General features: G+C 37.7%; 2 protein-coding genes across 2 annotated transcripts; both read left to right on the plus strand.

Annotated features, from left to right (window-relative positions):
- Window positions 1-1414: 1414 nt before the first annotated feature.
- Window positions 1415-2975, plus strand: LOC113686182 (melatonin receptor type 1B-B-like). Its single transcript, XM_027203775.2, has one exon. It carries the CDS (start codon window positions 1704-1706, stop codon window positions 2724-2726), a length of 1023 nt encoding a protein of 340 aa, XP_027059576.2. The 5' UTR covers window positions 1415-1703; the 3' UTR covers window positions 2727-2975.
- Window positions 2976-3286: 311 nt separating this feature from the next.
- LOC113686175 (uncharacterized) lies at window positions 3287-14535 on the plus strand. The gene is made up of 7 exons (XM_027203771.2): window positions 3287-3620; window positions 4766-4793; window positions 6933-7040; window positions 8374-8473; window positions 8729-8797; window positions 9840-10489; window positions 12111-14535. The coding sequence occupies exons 1-7, from the start codon at window positions 3396-3398 to the stop codon at window positions 12179-12181; spliced, it is 1251 nt and encodes a 416-aa protein (XP_027059572.2). The 5' UTR covers window positions 3287-3395; the 3' UTR covers window positions 12182-14535.
- The last annotated feature ends 2288 nt before the right edge of the window (window positions 14536-16823 follow it).

Genomic DNA, 16823 nt, shown 5'->3' on the forward strand with positions numbered 1-16823 from the left:
TGTCCTGATCTTCTTTCAGCTCCCGAGATAACTGACTACAGAATCTTCTTAAATTTGACGCAGCTCGTTGAAAACTTGGCGAATTGTGCAAATGAAATACATTTAGAACTGATTCTTTTCATGGCCTGAATATTTATCATACTTAGAAATTAGTTTAACATCTTACAAGTCAAGAAAAAGACGTAAAGGTATAAATGCAAGATCGAGTAGAAGCTCCCTTTAAGTACATCTGCAGTGAGAAAGATATAAGTTTTACAACACATGAAAACCACAACAAGCGCAAATTTCACAATCGAAGTTGTAAATGATTTACTTTGTGCAAGAATAATACAACAGATATAGAATTTTGAAGGTACAAAGCCCATATCAGAGATGAAAATTCATTTCGATAGAGGAAAATTATCTTGCGCCATGTCTGGTGACGACACAAACTGAAAAGCGTATTTGATATACATTAACCCATGATTTTCATCTCAACTCGTGGGTTGCATAACATGCTATTGATTAAACGGTAAGATATTTTCAAAATTTTGAAACACAGGAAAAAAGAGTGTAGCATGGAACAGATGGGAGGGATGTTGAGAATACTGATGGCTGATTCTGGTAACTGCAAGAAAAATAACTGGGAAATTTCTGTGTCATTAGGGTTTGGGACTCCCAGCTTCTAGGTGACTGGGCTACGCAGCTGCTCGCATTTTATACACAAAAGAAATGGATGAAAACAAAACATGAAAATTATAACAAAGGAATGATTTCATTAAAGAGAACCGTTCGAATACGATGGAAATTAATCATTCAGCTTGTTGGTGCGTTTGAGAACATATGTCTAACGAATCGTTTTTGCCTGGCCAAGCTGTTAGTTAATAGTTCAAAATGAATAAAGTATTCAAATGGGAACTAATTCTTACTTTATTCACTTTCGCAAAATAATTCAGCGGGTAGAAAACTGAAGCGACAAATTTACTATTAAGAAATTGGCTTATATTCTTGCCATAACTTTTAGACTTTGTTTTCAGTCTCCCCATCATTTAACTTTAATAAAGATACACTAGCCTCTTTTCTTTTTCCTTGTTCCAATTAGTAAACTGCAATTAAAATATCTGCCTCAGGTCACACAATGATATATATACTTTCTTTTGAGTCGAAAACAAATGCAAAAGATGTAACTCCTTTTTAGTGATATCGGTTTTCATGGTTGAATTTGATTAAATCGAGAGTAATGAGGACGAAAAAAAAGACAAATAAACGGATTTCGCCGCCTATCCAGTGGATTACAATTATCAATATAGATGACAAGCGTTCAGTACATATTACTAGTATCAGTAATGTCGATGCCTGTAAACAGATTAACAGAGATTGCTAATTCGTGGATGGGTCTACGAATAAAAAAAAAGGTTATATTTACTTTAATCCGAATCCTCTTTATATCACCAAGTGGCATGTTCGTCAAACAGTCTGTCATCATAAGTAAAGTCGCCTTCCTGTTCTCTCGTTTAATCAATCTGAAAGATAGGAGACAACCCTAAGATCCTTTTAAGTTATGAAGTTCCCTCGATGAGATTTATTCATCTTATTGTTCCTTCGCCTCTCGACTCTCCTTCATTTTGTATGATAGTCATATTACATTGACGTCAGGTGAGGAATTGATACTTGGAGTCTAGGTACAAAAAGGGCGTTGAATGCCATTTACGCATACGTAAAAAATGGATAACTTGGAAAGACTTGACCGCGATCTAAAGTCAAGGGACACATATCTTATTGTGATAGAAACCGTCGTGATGCTTTTGGTCACAATAGTGGCATTTCTCGGAAACATGCTGACGTTAGTAGTTGTTCTACGATCACCCAGACTACGAACAATTCCAAACAAATTCATCGTGTCCTTGGCGTTATCAGACATATTAATGGTGACACCTGCCATCCCTTTAAACGCATCAGTCTTGGTAAAAATTGAATGGTCTTTCGATCATGCGATGTGTCAATTCCAAGGATATTTTGGTAGCGCCGATGCCTTCGCCTCTACTGAGTCTCTTGCTCTGATGTCGCTCAACAGATTTTACCGTATCGTGAAACCAAACGATTGCCGCCGACTTTTTACGGCGCGGAGGACCTCAGCAATGATCATGGCTGCATGGTTGATTGCTCTATTGGTGCAGTTGCCTTACATTGCTGCCGGGCATACGTACAGCTTTCATCCAGGAAAAATATTTTGTAACCAAGACGGCAAAGAACCATTTTTTATAACTTTAATTTCGATTTTTGGCGGCGTTTCTATGAGTGTTTTATCTTACTGTAGTTTTAGGATATTTCGGGCGGTGCGCGCGCACAAAAAATCTAACGGAGTCCATACCAGAGTAAATGTGGAAGAAATAAAAGTCTCCAGAATTCTCTTGGTCATGGTACTCGGGAGTATCCTCTGTTTCTCGCCTGTAATTGTTATTGAAGCTATTGACTTTGTTCAAAATGGTTCCAATCAACCCAGGCAGGTGTACTTGTTTTATTCAATCTCAGCAACTATGTCAAGTTCTGTCAACCCTGTTATTTATGGAGCCATGAACAGAAATTTTAGACAGGAGTATAAACGTTTGCTGTGCCTTGATAGAGTGGAACGGATCATACTCGTCAAAACAGCCGGGCAAGCCAGAGCTGTTACTCTTAATCAACTGGGAATTTCATTAGAAAGAAACAGTCAAGATCCGGAAGTGCGCGCCCCAGTTGAAAATTGATTAAAGGGGATAAATTTTCGAACTGTGGTGCTGCATTAGTGGAGATAATTTAGTTTCATGAACTCAGTAAATAATTATAAATGGCCACTGTAAAGAGTGTCTAGAGCTGACGTTTCGAGCGTTCGCTTTTTGTCGGAATGAGTGACTGTTGAAAGTCTAAAAACCCAAACTGTTAAAGTTGTTCATGTATCTTGAAGAAGTTGTGGGAAGAGTTTTCAAAACAGATGTACGACATACTTAAAATTACGATTTCGGAAAAGTAAATGGAAATAAAATAAATAATAATAACAAATTGAATTTAATATCGGCATCCATGAGGTAGCCTTGGTCCCATGTGATGGTAAGAAGAGAGACCCGTAGGAAGAATCTATCTGGGAGGGCTTGAGACCTTCAAAAAGGTCCACTCTGCCGAAATTCGTCCCAATGTTTAGAAACTACCCTCTTTATTTAGTATATTTCCCTTCACTTGGAAACGCTGGGTACGCTGGGAAGACTGGGTACGATAACACTTTTTGTGAAGATTACACGGTGAAATTTTAGATATATATATTATTGATTCCGCTGACCTTCGAGCGGTATCTAGTTCTGCAATACATTTTCGGATCATTCGTTTGCGTCTTTGTTACAAAATCCTTTTGTTATTGTTCTTTAACAAAATAGAAACCACAGATGTCTTGGTCTGCTCCAGAGGATTGGTCTCGCTGGGATCCAGATACACTAATGATTTGTCCGTACGACGAAGCTCACAGAATAAAAGCAAGGAGATTTCAACACCATCTGATGAAGTGCAGGCAGAATCATCCCGATAAAGACTTTGTTAACTGTCCTTTCAACGCTAAACATGTCATGCTAAGGCATGATGTTAGACATCATGTAAGCCGGTGTCCCGATAGAGTAAGTGGAATAATCCAGTTTAAATTTCTATTTGCATGCTTTTTCGTCTTCGAGTTGATATTTGAATCGGTTAACTCTTAAGATCTCTATGGCAGATTCTCTCAACTTATGGAGAAATCCTTCTTTCGTGATTACTGTTGAGAAAATTGCTTTAAGCGTTAAGTTATCATTGTTAGTTTTTCCTAAGTTTGTCTCCTAAACTGCACAATGTCATGTCATTTTGTTTAAATATTTTAGGAGTTTGTGAAATAATTTTTACATTTACTTTATTTGGGAGCTGTATTTTAAGTTTTAACAAAAATAATACTTACCTGCTCTTTGATATGATTTTCCGTCGTCATATTGGCAGCGGAGTTACAAGCTTCTATTCCAAACAAGTTTAATTGTGGATAAAAGGGTTTTAAATATCACAAATCAGCCTTTGCTGTGTAACCAGTAGTGATGCAGGGTACCAAAGCCTGTGCAATTTAATTTAGTTTTATCAAGTTTGTTGATAACATAAATTCACCTCCGTAAAGGGTTTCAAAGCTGATGTTTCAAATGTTAACTCTTTGCCAGAATGATTGACAAAGGGCTAAAGCTCAAAATGAGAGCTTTGAAACTCTTTATGGTGACCAATTTATGGTATCAACTTAGTTGATAAAACTAAATTACCCTGTTATACTCTCCCACTGAAGCTGCACCACAGTTTCTTTAGAATCTTACTCTCTTTATTCCTGTGCATTGTACACAAGGAGTGAATTGGTGGGCTTCTGGAAAAGCCTGAAAATGGAGAGAACCTCTTATCATAGTTTTTACAACACTATTTCTCCAACTTTCATGATGATTAAATTTTTGGGTCAAAGTGCCAATCTTTTTATGGTCAGAGCATTCTTCATTTTTTGTGTGAGAGAAATTACAACTAAAACTTTGTATTTTAAGCTATTGACACTTTCTCATTTCAAGGGAACATGATTTGAACCAGAAATCATTTGGAATTTGCAATGCTTCTTGAACATGATGCAAATATAAATATTTGGTGCAGTACCTGGTCACCAAGAACCACCCAAAGAACCAGCCCTCCCCTCCCCCCACCCCTTGCAACTGAGAAATTACCTAACAGATGTAAAGTAACCAACCTGATATTCATTTTTTTATTCTTCTAGTCTACCATTGAGCAGTATAATTATAAAGGTAAGGAATGAATTTTGTTTGGAAAATTAATATTTACTTATTTTCCATGGACAACATTCATGGATCAATTCTCAGCATTTTCCAACAACAGATGTGTATCATTTGGATTATTTCCTTTCCATGTGTTGTAGTTTTATACCTCGCAAAGCCTGTTAAGTTACAGGACTAATCTTAACCCTTTACACCCAAACATCAGTATGCATATTCTCCATACTGTTCTCTATACATTTCTTAAGGTGCTGACAAGGAGAATTTGTTTTACAATCAGGAGCTTCTTTAGTTGATGATCATTTCCTTCACTATCATGACCTTACTGTGTGATTCATTAACAATATTGTAAGGAGAAATTAGATGCTTGTCAAAGGGTTAATACTGGCCTAACTGTCTGCACGATGGACTCTGGATGGGGAGGTCTGGGTTTGAGACCTAGCAAGGTCATTGTGTGGTATTCACAGGCAAGAAACATAAACCCCACCAGGCCTCTCTCTGCCAAGAGCCAAGTTGTTCAAAGGACAGAAAACACTTGCAAATGGTTCAAATGTTATCCTGTTGATAAGTATTAACAGAATGTGCTGCACCATCCATTGAATAGAGATTTATCCAGCATCATCCACCTTACGAACAACTGTGTCCTAAAGTATTATTGGGTATCAAAGAATGGTCACAGAAACCTAACAGCTAATGCTGTTATGGACTAGCATCCTCACCAGGGGAAAAAGTAATATAGTAATCTCCCACCCCCAGACACTTCTTCCTACAGAGAAGGTTCCCTATACTTTTTACAAAAAGCATGATTGGGCAACTTTTTTTTTCTTGTGAATCATGATTTAAATTATTTTTTATTTGTTAATCCTGATTAAAGATTATAAGATCTTTTTCATGTCCATGGCAACTGATTTTTTTATTGAAGCATGACTCATGAATGAAGAACTGAAATAAATGTGAATCGTGAACCAATTTGTTTTGCATGATGAATTTCCTCCTATTTCATTGTTTTGAAAATGAGTACATATTTTTCTTGAATAGCTGTGGTTAGGTAATGACAGAGTGCAAACTTCATATAGTCAATAAATTAGTCATTAAACAAACCACTCATGGTTCTTGAGCAAATGAAATGAGATGTCATTATAAACAAGTTTGAAAAAGTGAAAATATCAATTTGTGAATTTGGTTTATTATTTTGAAGTGGAACATGATCATTTGGAATTTTGTGAGAACATGAAAAACTGGATATTATGTGTGAAGAGTGAGAAGGCCAAATATTTTACATGACTGAGTTTTTTATAGGAGAACCTCTTCAAACAGTGTTCAGATAATATTTTATTACTGTATTAAACTATACTGGTTTTGGTAAGCTATGGGTTATGAAATGACATTAAGTGTTTTTGATTAAGAACACTTGTTAACAAGCCATATAAAGGAACATGTGTAATAGATAGTTTAACCCTTAAAACTTTAAGAGTGACCAGCATCTAATTTCTCCTTACAATATTATCCCTGAATCAAACATTAAGGTCATGAGAGTAAAGGAAATGATCACCAACGAGAGAAGTAATTGATCGGTAATCAAATTCTCCTTGTCAGCACCTTAGGAAATGTCTAAAGAACCGTAAGGAGAATATTCATACTGATGTTAGGTTGTAAAGGGTTAAGTGAAATAAAATTTAATATTCTGACAGTAAGACTTCCTCAAATGTGCTGGGGGCCTGGAAAGCTGCAGAAATGAGTGGCGGATATTGAGAGAGTTGTAATATGTAACATTCTGCTTTGATGAAGGGCTAACGCTTGAAAAATAAGCTTTAGAATATCTCTACAATGTCCAAATTACTTTGTTAATTCAGTTGTTAACACCAAATTATTCTGAAATACCTCCCATCAATGCAGCACTGAACCCTTTATTTTCTGGAAGTGATAAAAATGCAAATTCTTCCTATAATATTCATACATTATCCAGAAAACAGATGGTGAAAATACTCAAACTTATAAAGTAGAGTTGTTATTTTAAACTAACACCAAATTCTCATAATCAGTTAACAAGGAAATGTGTAGCAGCTGGAAGGGCAAATGAACAATCAGATCTTGGGAGTGAAAGGGTTAAGAGACTTACCCTTTTTTTCTAATTTTGTCTGTTACATGTAGGAAGTGAAAAAGATGACGATGGTTTTTACTTCAAAGGCAACACTTCAGTGCCAAGTTACCACAGAACAGAAGAACTGCAACCATCAACTGAAAACTGGGATGATCAGGGTAATTAGATTACTTTGTCTATCGAGTTGATTATATGTGAATTATTTACATATTACCTCTGAAGTGTGTTGAAATCATTGAGATGTTATATAGTCTACTTTAAAATTACTGTTTAGTTTCATTAGTCAATGTGATCTCTCTCCAATGACAACCATTGTTACAGGAGAGAGTGCATTACTTGAAAAAACTTAGAAATGGTTTTGAACAAGATGATAAATTTGCCATCTTCCCAGCATGTGGCTTTGAACTTCAGTTAGTGGTATCACCCATCTAGTATCAGAGTGGCATTGGCTCAAATCCCGTCCAAACCTGAGTTTTTAATCCTTTAACTCCCAAAAGTGATTAACATGTAACTTTTCCCTGTAGCATCTAAACATTATCCAGCAAGAAAGTCATGAGAATACTCAAACTTATCAGCTAGAAGTTGTTATCTTGATCTACCACCAAATTCTTGTAACTTATGTACAAGGAAATGTCCTAAGCAGCTAGAGGGGAGAATTGACATCAGATCTTGGGAGTTAAAGGGTTAACAGGCTTCTTTTCAGCAATATCAAGGATCAAGGATCAAGGAGCAAGGGTCATATCTAGACTTCTAAAACCTTGATGGGTTTAACTCTTTACTTGCTAACATCAGTAGCCATTTTCTCCATAATCCTCTCTGTCCTTTGGTACTGACAAGGAGAATTTGTGTAACAATCAAAACCTCTTTAGTTGGCAATCATTTTGTCTTCTCGTGATGTTAACCCTTCAACTTCCATGAGTGACCAAGACAGAATTTCTCGTTACAATATCAATACAATATCAATCAGACAGGTGATGAGACTTTGGAAAAATGTAAGTTTGAGGATTTTCTTGTTGATCCAGTACCAAATTCTCAGTACTAGCATCACAGGAATTGTATGGCAGACAATAAGCAGAATTATTAATCAGATCTTGGGCGTTAAAGGGTTAAGGAATGATTCAGCAGTATTACTGTAAGGAGAAATAAGATGCTGATCACTCCTAGGATTTAAAGAGTTAAGAATGATTTTACATTACAATAATTATTTTGCTGATATCTCTTGATATTCACTTGCTATCAGTTAACGGATTTCAACACCTCTTTCTCTACACTCTGGGGCAACACCAGCAAAGAGGATTTTAATTAGTGTTTTGAAAATAGATCAAAATGCAAGCCCATGCTTACAGCTGATGAGTTTGTCTCTTCTCATCACCTGCTAACTGAACAATGTGTTGATACTGTAGGGGGAAGTTTGATGTTTGTAAATCACCCATGACAATTTAGAGTTGATAAATAAAACTGTAACATGGCTTGTTTATCTAAAATCTCTAGAGGCAGATCATAGTCAACTGTTTCACAGAGTCGACAGAATCCTTCCTAAGAATGAGTCGTTTCAATCGTCTGACTCCACAGCAGTTACTGATATTCAAAGGTTAGTACCATTGATAGGTTTTTAAATGACAAGCGTTCTTCGCGCTATAACACTTTTCCAGCAATTTTCAAAGCGTCCTGTCTGAGATGTACTGTAAGACGAATGGTAAACGCGAACACTTTTCAAAAGCGGGAGAAACAGGAAGAAGCTGAGAAACCCTAGGATGAAACTGGAAACCCGTGTCTTCTCTGCGTGTGATTTTGTTCCTAATCTTTCCTTTTTTTAAGCTTAGAAAAGTATTTTTATTTATTTTAGGTTAAGTCCCGAGGAACGTGAGAAATTCAAGCAACATATGAGAAGGGAAGCGCTATTGAGAAGTTCAAGGTAAGACTTCGAAAAACCATTTGCTTGCTTCATTATGAGTTCTTGCTTTATGAAGATGAAGTAGCATGCAGGACAGATCTATAATTTTTTTTTTCGCGATTTTCAGTCGAACGAAGGCAACCGCAAAGCCAGCGCGAAGTGCGAGTCACTCGCAGTCGTATAATGGTGGCGAATGTAGAATTCATACTATTAGCGAACGCAGAATTCATAGGAAGGCTAAACAAATGTTTCAGGTTCTCCATGACTTGGCTCCTGCTAGGCTTTCGAATTTTTTCAGGGACTCGTCTTCGGCCAACAATTATCATTTAGGGAACGCTGATGATAAGTTGACCGTTCCGTTGCCTAAGACTGAATTTTTAAAGAAGAGTTTCAGCTATAATGGTGTTAAGATCTGGAATTCTTTACCGACTGAAATACGTAGTTGTAAAACTTTGTCTACGTTTGATGAACTTATTTCAACCCATAGACTAAATGTGACATATTTAAGTTATTTCGCAGGGTTATATTTAATGCATTAATAGTTTAAGTCATGGATATTAGTGTACACAGATATATATATTTTTTTCTCTTTTTTTCTTGTGTATATTTTGAGTGGTTTTTAACTTTTATAGTTAGTTCATGCTATTGCTGGAAACCAGCTTTTCATAATGTTGATGATAGACTAGCTTGTTTGAGTAAAGTTGATCTTGATACTTGGGGACTTGGGGACTATAAAAATTGACAGCCAATGAGAAGGGGGAGGGGGCGCTCATTCGAATACTACAGAGCCCAAGTGGGGGTATGAGGTAAATTTTACACAACCAGAAGGGAAAGGCCCACACTCTCTCATCTCTTTCCTTCGATCGTTGCCCCCCCCCCCCCCCCCCCCCCCATCCATTGGTACAAGTTTCCTTCTATTCCTAGCCTTCCGCTTCTGTAAAAATCAAAGATGGCAGCTATGATTTTTAGCATGAAAGAACCGGGCACTCGCTCGTCGAGTTTAAGCCTGCTTGCGTTCAGTCAGCTGAAATATATATTTTCTTTTCTTTTTTCTCGTTTGTAGTTCAGAAGTGCAGCTCCCATCATCATTGTACAATTCTTCCCAAGGATTAAGTTCGCAGGTAGAAAATCGTGGACAGCGTTATTCGGGCACAGACAATCCCATCTTTCGTCATTGCCTCGAACAAAGCGTGACTGTTAGTTCTTCTCAACAGCAGGTTTTTCACGATTCGGATCTGCTTCGGAGAGGTCCTATGGCAACCAGTATTTCAACCCCAAAGAACCCAGTATTTCAACACTGTCTCGACAGTATGAAAGTGCAATCTCGATCGCTTCATGAAAATTCAGTGGTGTGCGATAAGTCAATTGAACAATATTCAAGACAGCTAGCTCATGGTGATAGTAACTCTGAAAGACCGGGAGTCGGAAATAAAAGTTTTTCCTCCCAAGACACACGCAAAACCTCATCCTCATCCTCATCGCTTACAAATGCGAGCGAAGAACTCGAAAACGAAATTCAATCTAGACTTAAACTCGTTACAAACGAAAAACCAGAATTTGCCCCAATGATTAATGTTCGTGGACAGCCGACCTCGCCCAAATCCACTGGCGTGAGTTCTACCCACTTGGCTGGAGTCGGTAGGGCCAGACTCCACGCGGAAGCTCGGAAGAAAAATTTTGGCGGTGTTTCCCTCAGTCCTCCAAAGACGTCAGGTATTGACGTTTTTATTTCTATTTATTTATTTATTTGCACTGAGGGTGAAACATTTGCCCGTAATTACAAATATACTTGACCTAAGCAATGATTGTTGGGCATGGAAATCAAAAGCAATCTCGACCTGATCACATGCGTTGTCTTCTCAACCAATCAGATGCAAAACTTATCAACCAATCACGAGTTGGTCGCCCGCGTTTTCCCGCGCTTCAGACGGTTGGATTATTTTACCCCTAACATCTCAGTGATTTGTTTGAACTTGTGCATAACTTTGTTCTACTTCTTCGTGTGATTTTTTTATCTTTTACGCTTTAACTGTTCGTTCGTGTTATATTCAATGACTTTTGTCAAGAGAGATCAACGAAAGAAAGGCAGATATTTCGATAGCTATGGCCTAAGTCACGTAATTCTACTTAAACAGATCTGTTACGCGGGAAAGGTCACCAGAGTCCACTGAATCGGCTTAAGTTTATAAGGTGCTTTCCGAAAAAAAACGTGCTACGCGTGCTACTTTTAAAGAAACCACGGAAAAGTATATATATCGATGTGAAACTTATAAAGTATAGATTATGAAATAGCATAATCTATAGTTTGTTAAAGTTTTTGTTTTGAGAGGCGCGCGCGAGCCTTGAAACATAGAGCTGACGGTATTTACTCAACTGAATTACCAGCCTCTGCATCACCACGAACCTCCACACAAACTAAACAGTATCACTCAGCAAATATTTGGTTAACAAAGCGTGTGAAGCTTTTTCGATATTTTAAATGATTCTTGAGAAAATCTATTTTGAAGTTTGACAAAAGAGAATAGTTCGGTTGTTGTCAAGTTCCGGGACTTCACGAGAGAAATATTTGGAATTTTCGTTTAAGTCTTGCATACTTTGGTTCGTTAATATCTCACGAACATTCTGGCCAATTTTTATGAAAATCCCGCAAATCAGCATACGTATTAATTGGCTTGAGTAGAGGTAACTGCAAAAATCAGAAGGAAAAGTGGGCATAGCAAGAGAGGGAAAACAAAAACTTTGATATCTATCTCATCAGGCTGGGCTCTCTCGCGATCATTCCCTTTCGGCTGTTGGACGAGGAATCGTGTTTCTTAACGTATTGCGAAATGTGACAGAAATTTCTCTTTGTTGACCGTCGTTGTGTGTTGCAAGACACGATGCAAACAAAATATGCAAAATCGAGATCCCGGACCAAAGCCCGCCTTTCCGGTTATGAAACCTTTCACTCGCTCAAGACATTCCTTCAGCCATTCTTTTGTAACATTTAATAATTTTGTTTTCGATAAATTAAACATAACTGCTTTTTCTGACTAACGAGCAAAAACGAAAAAACAAATTTTGAAAACATTGACCCTATTTTGTTGACAGAAACCAATAGATACCTATTTCCTTACGGCTTGACTTTGAGCTTCGCTGTTTCTGTTCAAATTTCCCTAATCAAATTTGTGCGGGTTTACTTTTCCAAGAATTTGAGCAACAGTGGCCATCCAGTCTTTGTTAGTTGAACTCAGTGAAAGACAAAGCTCATTAGCCTTTGTTGAAAAATTAAAAAAAAAAAAAAAAAAAAAAAAAAAGAATAAAATGGACTAAAAGTTCTTTGTTATATCTTTAGGTATTGGGGCGGCCGGCTCTCCTCCGATTGGAAGGGGCAGAGGCATGTTGAGCTTCATGTACTCCACTTAGCGGCGGGATACCGTTTACCGCAAAAGAGGCGTTATGCTTTTCTTAGAAGGTTAACAAAAGGGAATAAATGTTTACACGTTTTTTGTTCCAGTTAAGACGGTGAGAACTGTCCCATTAACGAAAGTTAAATTAGTTCTCAACGGATGTGCTGCTCAAAACTTTCCCGTGGGTCGCAGGAAAAAGGTCACGGGCTTCCTCTTCTTCTCTTGAACTTGCTGAGGACGTGACAAGCTAAAATATTGAAGGCGTCTGCCGTTGCACGCAAATACGTGACACGTAACAAACTGCGGACAGAAGAGTCGACTAAGGGTGATGGCAATGTTAAGATCTGTCTGGTTCATTCTTAGAAAAAATTTGTTTTGTTCGTTTTGCTTAATATATGTAAAAATTCCAATGAAGGTTGTGAATCGATTCTTTCATATATTGATCTACTGTTATTTCGAGTTGATCCTTAAGTTTAATCCACGAGATTACTTGGAACGCCCCCAAATCACTTGAATTCCGAACTTTGAATATCAGCTGATACTGTGAAGCCTTAAAAAAAGTATGCAATATGTCGAAAAAATAACTCAAGTTGTAAACAAAGGCAATGAAAAAGCTGTTATCAGTGTTGTTTTGATCCTGGGCTTCCCGAAATCTTAAACTAATATCCCTTGCGGAGTAAAAACAAATAAAACATTTGCATTTACCCTTTCATATTTAAAACACCAGCAATTAGGTGATGCAACACTGGTTTTTCGTGTCACATGTTGTTTTAAAAGCGTTTTCAATGCTATGAACAACCGAAAAAAAAATGGTTCCCGGCCTCGGCGATTGAATAACATCATTTCTCTTCATCGCGCGTCCCAGAGATTGTCAAACAATGTGAACTATTTTTAAACGCGGAACATGCAGTCCACGCTGGTGATATGGTTCGATTGGACTTTGGTCGTAGAAATCATCTCGTCTGCACGTGCTGATTTTGAATTGACTATGTTCATTAAATAACAGCCAAACACGGGCTGTCAGCTTAGTCAACGTTCTTCGTCTTCCTCGACAACTCAGAATTTTTTCCCGAGAACACCACCACCGTAATTTCAAAGGAATTGGATTTCCGAAGGAATGGCTTCTCTGTCCATAATTATGTGTCGAATATGGGACATTTACGTGATGAATGCAGCCCTAAGCGGTTGGATTTTGTCGAAAATTAATACCTACAACTCCAGTTTGTTATGTGTTTGGGTCATATTCCTCTGTGATATGGTTTACATCTTAGACGCGTTGGCTAGAACAAGTAAAACCTCGCTGACCTCTGGTAGCTGGGCGTCGGTTACGTCAAATGGTTTACCAAGAACAATTTTAGCGAATTTATCGGCTGTCGTGAAAGTAGTGACATTTGTTCCATACCATATTTTGGTTATTTTGGAACTAGACGCTTGTGGTGTCTATCTTGTGGTGTGTGCCCTTAGAGTAGCGAGACTTTTGCTGTCGGGAAGATTATATCTTTCTTTTGCCTGGACGCTTTCGAACGTGGCTGAATATAGAGCCGTAATGACTCAAAGACGGTCCAAGAGACTCCCCGCGAGAAAAACCTGCGGAAAAACACGCAAGGAGAACGCAGATGAATTATTTGTGGAAAGGACAGTTGACTCATCGCCCTTTTTGCGTCACATCAAGAAACTTATTGATACAGAAATGGAGAGTAACTTCTAGTAAAAAACTCTCTGTTTTTTCTTTCGTTTTATTCGTAGCAAATGTCGGCTGCTGTTGCAAAGGTTAAAAGCGACTTCGCGTCGAAACTTCGATCCCATTTCTCTCTCGTTTAAAAAAGTATCACAGATAGAATTTTATACACCTCTGCTCTCTAGATAGAGAGCTACAAATTCTTTTTGAAACCAGGGAATCTTCCGCTAACGCTTCTCACAAATTTCTCCAAGATAATGTAATTTTTTTTTAATTTTCGGAATTATTTTGGAAGCTCGGTTGAAAATTTGTGAGCATGCTAAAAAGCGTTGAATCATGGCAGATATTAAATTGGAACATACTTAGTTTTGGATAATTTTATAATGATAGGTCATTGACAGAATCTTTTTTCGTAAATTTTTTAGCAGTCATTTGTGCTATAAAGCACGAATTTTTCTCTATACAAAGCTATGGATCTGCAAGGGCTAAAATCTAATGTATGCAAATTCTACGTCCGATATTCGGTCCACCTGTCTACTATTACATTCCTGTGAAACTGTTATGCACAGGCTACCCAATATCGTAAGCTGGAATTTCCAGAAAATATTGCAAAAGAGTAATGTTTGCACGTGAATGTGACAATCTCATTTCAAGATTTAAAACTTGAAATAAAAATACGGTTACGCGTTTCATTTGCTGGTGTCAATTTGTGGTTTCCTTTTTTTTGGGTTGTTATTTGATCTAAATGAACTCCTCGAGAGACTTTCGAAGAGGGCGTTGTGTACTCCTGGCAAAATTTTTCACATGTTTAATTTCTACGCAGTTATAACGAGTAAGACTATGGTAAACTCTGATTACCCCCTTCCATTAATTAATCTTTTAATAACGTTTTTCGAGATCTTTTTTTTGAGAGAGAAAAATCTCTTATTAAGTTATTTAATCTGTATCGTTGTCATCTCTCCAATTACAATTGGAAATATTCTCCTTGCACAGGTTAAAGCCTCTACAACGAAGCCTCAGTTTTCCTTGCAAAGCTGAAATTTTTTACTGGTCACCCATGACGATGCTTCTCTTTCGTAAGGTTAAAATGTTACCCAACTTTAACGGAAGGTGAAGGTTAGCCAAGGTCGATAACGTAGTTACTGGATGATGACTACCTCTGAATCCATTGTAAGTTGACATTTAACAGTCTCTTAATATCCCCCTTTGCTCTACCAAGAGTAATTGATGACATTTTTAATCTCGCCAGCTTGTCGCCATAAACTCATTACGAGGTATGCGTCAAAGCAACATTTCCGCAAACCTCGAACCAACATGAGCAAACAAATGCTTTCATATTAGGCAATAGTTCTCTTCTAGCAAGACACTCCTCGATATTTAAAAGTCCTGAATACATTCCTTTGTGCTAAAGAAGTGAAATGCCATTTCGGCAGTCAAAAAACACCGTAGGTAACTTTAATGTAAGTTCTTGCATCTGTTTTACGCATTCTGCTGGAAATACTTCATTATCTAGTAATAGGTCTGGTTTCTTTCTCTTTTGCTGCCCTTTTTTTTGATAAAAACTGACTGTGAATGAATAGGGGCTGGCTCGGAAAGCTCAAGGTTCCTCTAGCCTTTAGACTACAGCAATATTCCAACTATGTTTCTAAAAATTGTCTGTCTTATGTTTTTCGTAGTAATACCTCGTTTGGCGAGTTGTTGTTACCCCAGGGTTAAATGAGACCAAACAGATAAAAGTTTATGATAGACAATTGTTTCAAGCGTCGCTTACAAGCAAAGGCAGGTTACACACAGAGAAACATTGCTGTTTCAACGAGCTATTTTTTTTTACAAAAAAATTCAAGCCAAGAGCTCAATTCATGTAATCTAAGAAAATCTGCGATTAATCGATTATCGAAGAGTGATGACATGAGCTGATAACAATAAACAATGCAACAACAACAAAGCTACGATGAGATTTCTTCCTTGAAAGGAGGCAATAAGTCTGACCTAAAAAGAGCGAAAAACATCAGAGAGGTCAGTGTCGTTTGCATACAGAAAGCAGGCCTCTCTGATTTGATATCGCTCGAATTGAGTAACATGCCTAAATCAGAGTGAATGGTTTGAGCAAGACTCAAATTATTTGCAGATAATGTAATGCCAGACCTTTTTCTTGTCTATAGTAGAAATTGACGTATCGCTACGTTTTATATTGAGAAGCGAGTATTTCGATGCAAATCCAGTCTATTCAGTCTACCCAGAATATGACGAAATGTGACGCGTTTTCACTTTTCTGTGTCCAGTTCATTAAATAATGAAGGCATCTCTTCTCGTAAGACCAGAAGTGCTGCAGAGCTGCTCAATTTTCGTAGAGATTTCTTAAGCCCGCTTGGAAAAGCATCATTACAAAGCCTGCTTTAACTTTTAGGTGGCTGTCTTGTTTTACATCAAGTAATTTGAGCAGGCGGCGAAGAGCATAGACTGTTTGCCGCAGCCCTCCCCCACTACCCTCCAAAAGAAAATCGGGAAGTGGACCGTTTCCCCTCTTCTTTTTTTCTCTCTCTGTTTTTAAGGTAGGGGACGGCTGTGACACAACCTGCGTCGAGGCGAAACCGAAGGACGGCGCGATTCGAGAAGACGGACATGTAGTTGAAGAGAAACGTGCTTTTGGGTTCATTGGCATAATTCTAAACGAGTTTGGTTTTGATTCAATCATGGCAACAGATTTACTCGCCAAAATTATCTTTATAAGTATTTATACCCTTTATACCCTAACGTCAGTATCTACATTCTCAATAATCTTCCTTGTATACATTTGCTTTTGTACTGACAAGGAGAATTCCTTAAGCAATCAAAGCTTTTTCGGTTGACGCGTTGAAACCCGCGTCACCCTCTCAACCAATCAAATGCAATGATAAAACCAATCACGACTTGGTCACTGGCGTTTTCCCGCGCTTCAAATGCAAGCTGGTTGCCTGTTTTTACTTCGAGTTCTCATTGG

Source organism: Pocillopora damicornis, chromosome 1, assembly GCF_964200805.1.
Source record: "Pocillopora damicornis chromosome 1, jaPocDami1.2, whole genome shotgun sequence".
Classification (NCBI taxonomy): Eukaryota; Metazoa; Cnidaria; class Anthozoa; order Scleractinia; family Pocilloporidae; genus Pocillopora; species Pocillopora damicornis.